Source organism: Arachis ipaensis, chromosome B06 (assembly GCF_000816755.2).
Source record: "Arachis ipaensis cultivar K30076 chromosome B06, Araip1.1, whole genome shotgun sequence".
NCBI lineage: Eukaryota > Viridiplantae > Streptophyta > Magnoliopsida > Fabales > Fabaceae > Arachis > Arachis ipaensis.
In genome coordinates this window covers 129,319,425-129,323,759 of record NC_029790.2, presented here as the reverse complement: position 1 = coordinate 129,323,759, position 4,335 = coordinate 129,319,425, and the positions used below count along the sequence as shown (strand labels likewise).

Genomic DNA, 4,335 nt, shown 5'->3' with positions numbered 1-4,335 from the left:
ACATAGTAAGTACTAGTCTCGACCCCCGAAGACAATGCCGGTTAGAAACTACAACACATCCCAGAAGTACACAAAATAAAAAAATACATGTTTCTCCAAAATCAATCTCTAAGAGGGATATACAAAGACATATTCAAAAGTGAAAAATATAATATACTAAGATACAAAATAAAATCCCAAAAGAGTGTATTCGCTTCCGAGAGAAATCTAGCACGCTCAATAAGGTGTCTTACATCCTGTATCTATAAAATAAATAGTTCCACAATGGGGTGAGAACCCAAAGATTTCCATTAGAGTAGTAATTCCAAATAGAGAGTATGTAAAAAGATATGAACCCACTAGATAATTCTAAACTCCAACCAACACAAAATTCAAGTCTAAAGTCCTTTCTAAATCCAAACAGGAAAAATCAAACTAAGTTTCAACTAAACTAGTGATTTCAGACTCTCAATTATTCTCCATACAAGTCATCAATTCTCTCCATGTCATAATGATTTAATCTCAGTAATTTAATATCCAGTAATTTATTTAGTAGTAGTAACAAGCACAAATAGAGAATTTCAAGCACAGACAAAGACAATTACAGCAAGTAAGGCAAATAGGAGTTAAACAGAAAATATTCACATAGATAAACCAAATACAATGAGCATACTCAAACAATGTTACTTAAATGCAGATTATGCATGTTTGTCCTACTAGCCATGAGCTTACGTGTCGGTTATTAGGCTAAGTCCGACACAAAATTCGGTTGACACCCCGAATCGGTCTCTCGATGCGCATCACCAGGAGGAATTATAAATCATGGTACCATTATTCCAGCGGAAAGCTCTGTCTCACCTTCTCCCGGAAGTATAAATGTTTCAAACAACAAAGAGTGCCGTCTCACCTTTCATCCAAGAGAACGTGGGCGTTACGTATCGCTGTCCCCACATCACACTGCAACCACAGAACAAGCGGGATGAGACATTTGTCCTTACCCAGTACAAGTGCCAAAGCAAAATCAATTCAGTACGCAAACGGGATAACACCCAGACCTTTCTAATCCAGCCATTCAGACCACAATAAATCAACAATATCAGTGTCTTTTAGTAATTTCATAAGTGATTTTGCTTATTAACCCCAATTTGTTATCTATTGCATTAATTTGAATTCATTAACCCCCAATTCATTTATCGATTTGCTAATTTTACTAACACGTGAGTGGGATGGAACCTCCGTCCTCATCGTAGTCGGGATAAAACCACCATCCCACAATATTTTTTTTTCGGTTAACTAAGTGTTTCATTCCAAAATAATTAAATTTAGTTCATTGAACTTAGCCACACCCTATCCAAGGCTTAAAAATGAGTTATCGAGATTCATTTAGGGGTTACAGAAGTTTACAAGAGTGCCGGAAAGGCCAAACAGTTAAAAACATGGTTTCTTCAAGAAAATATGACTTGTGCGTACGCATCACCTCATGCATATACATGACTTGCTAAAACTCTTTGATGTGCGTACGCACACCCTTGTGTGTACGCATGAGTATTTACACCCATTTTGTGTAGTGCGCACACACCATACTGTGCGTGGATACGCAGACCAAAATTTCTGATGTTCTGCATAATCTCAAATTCTAGATTTTTATACCAGTTTTCAATCCTTCATAATTTTCTCTATAAAATTCATTTTCTTCCATTCTTAGACAGTTTTAAAGTTCTTTGCACCATCTTCAATTTCAGATAAATTTTATGCAAATCCAAACTTCGAGCACTAAGTTATGGCCCGTCGATGTTGGTCTAAATTCTGTTTTTGCTAAATTTATCCTATTGCCAAATTTTACCAAATCTCAATTCAATTTAGTTTCAAATCATCCCAAAAGTATCTCAACATAAATTTATCTAGTTCTATCCATTCAACACCTAATCAAAAAGTTCCAACACAACAATCCAACTTTCCAAACTTCTATCAACAAATCAATCACATGTTAATCACCCGGCCAAACCACATCATTCCATAACCAATCAAAATATGGCAATTATGCAACTTATCAAATAGAAAATACCTCACCCTATCACGGTCTCCGGTCTAATTTCATACCAATCGATATAATAACAACTATACCACAACATGCATATTCAATCTCAATCTTACCATCGTATAGCACTCACCAAAAACTCAATTCACATAATCACACTTCATCATCAACACACAACATTCAACACTATCCTAGGATAATTAACCTAGGTTTTCACAAAATGTTACATAATGTCTATTCGAAATTAAAACTCGTACCTTCGTTGACGGCAGTCTCAACCTCGAAAAAACTCTTCTCCGACAATTTCAACCTCCACCGATCCAAGCTCCACCAAATTCCTCACCAATGTGATCTTTGACTCAATTCCGCACCGAATTTACACAAATCCAATCATATTCAATCTAATCACATTCAATTTTCACAACATTCACACAATGTTCATAAGTAAAACTTGAAAAAAATAAAGAGAAAAGGTCTACTTACCTTATTTCTCATAGTCTTGGGTCAAAATCTCGCTAGAACTTAAGATTGAGCCTCCCTTAAACATTCAAAAATCGAAATTTTCTCAATACCCAAACTAATATGCGAAATTGAGGATAAATGAAGAATGAGGCAAGAATTTTAAAATTTCTTACCACAATAGTTAGATAGAATCGAAGAGCGCGACGAGAGTGACGCATAGCTGCAAATGAGTCTTCGATCAGAGTTAGGATTTGAAAGTTATGAGGATTGAGTGATGTGATGAGTAGTAATTTAGGGTGAGCCTTCACTCTCTTCTATTTTCTGTGGAACTCTAAATGAAAGGAGGAGGAAGGAATGACTAAATTCACTAAGTTATGAGGGTCATGTATGTGGGCTTGGGCCCAACATGAGTCGTTTTGTGATTTTCGGTCCGTTGGTCAAACCTAAGACCAAAATTTTTAAGATAAGTGTTTTAATTTGTATTTTAGATATTTTTATTTTTTTCACATTGTAAATTATTACATTTTTAGCCATATTTTCTCATAATTAATTTATCACTTAATTATTCGTTATTTAACTGAATTTTACACCTTCCGTTTCAAGCGTCATTTAACTGAGTCGGATAGATGTTCGAGATGCAATGAGGATTAGGAAATAATGGAGCATTATCTTAGAGACTGTGAAATCTAGAGTCATTTGAAAAAATATTTTCCTTTGTTTATTGAGTCATTTGAAGATACCCCTTTGGAATTTTGGTTTCGAAAGGTCATGTCGGGTAATGAGAAATTATTTGGGATGAGTCTTTGGTGAGCGTAGAAGCATTGCTGTAATGATCTTTTTTAACACTAGAGATCAATAGTCAAATCACAAGGTTGTTGCTATAACACAGATAACTGCTAATAATTTAAGAAAGTTTGCTAAAACCAGTGTGTGCTTTAGATCTTTTAAGAATTGGATGAGGTGGGAACCTCCAGCAGGTAATCATTTTAAAGTTAATTGTGATGCGAGACTAATTTTTTATTGGAACTTGGCTAAAATTGGTTGTCAATAGAGATTCTAATGGCTGTTGAATTTTGGCTTGTTCTAGCTAGTAGTTGTCTTCTAGAGTCTACTGTCTGATGTGAGCTTTTTACTATTTAGAGGGGTCCAGTTTTAACTTGGGATTATGACTTGAGAGATATTGTGTGCAAAACGGATTGTCTTGATATTTTGCACCTATTATACAATTCGAATAATGGGCATAATTCTGATGTTGATATTCTTAATAAGATCCAAGAGTTTATGTCAAGACCGTAGGTTGTATATTTTGATTGGATAACCCGTGAAGCTAATACTTGGCGGATTGACTAGCGAGATATGGTGTGAAGACTCATCTTACTCATGTTATTTGGTCCGAGTCTTGTGATGATCTACAATAACTCATGCTTGATGATATATAGGATAAGCGTTTTTTTTTTTTTTTGTTTTGCTTTGTTTCTTTGTTTATTTACTAAAAAAAAACGATATTCTAGAGAGACTTAGTGCTTGTTTGGGTGTCATTAAGATAATAAAAAAAAGATTTTTTTTAATATTTGTTCATTTTTTAGTGTGTTTGGTAAATTTCTATTAGTAAAAATAAAAACACTTGAAAAAAAATATATTTTTTGAGAAGCTACCGTTTACATCTTTTTTTAAAAGATATTTTTTAAAAAAAATTTACATAATAAATAAACAAAAATGTATTTTTATATTGTTATATCCAAACATAATTGATAAATAAAAAGTCCAAACATAAAATTACTTTTACTTTCCTATAAGATTTTTCAAAAAAAAGATAACTCAAAAAAATATTTTTTTTCAAAAGTCTACACAAACAA

At 33.6% G+C, this 4,335-nt stretch overlaps 1 protein-coding gene across 4 annotated transcripts in view; it reads right to left on the bottom strand.

Annotated features, from left to right (window-relative positions):
• LOC107605139 (ribosomal RNA small subunit methyltransferase H) overlaps positions 1–4,335 on the bottom strand; it is a 29,972-nt gene that overhangs the window by 9,597 nt on the left and 16,040 nt on the right. For all 4 annotated transcript variants that reach the window (XM_021105125.1, XM_021105124.1, XM_016306904.2 and 1 more), the window contains exon 5: positions 1,470–1,473. In XM_021105125.1, coding sequence (XP_020960784.1) covers positions 1,470–1,473 — 4 coding nt within the window. The remainder of the gene's footprint in view (positions 1–1,469; positions 1,474–4,335) is intronic.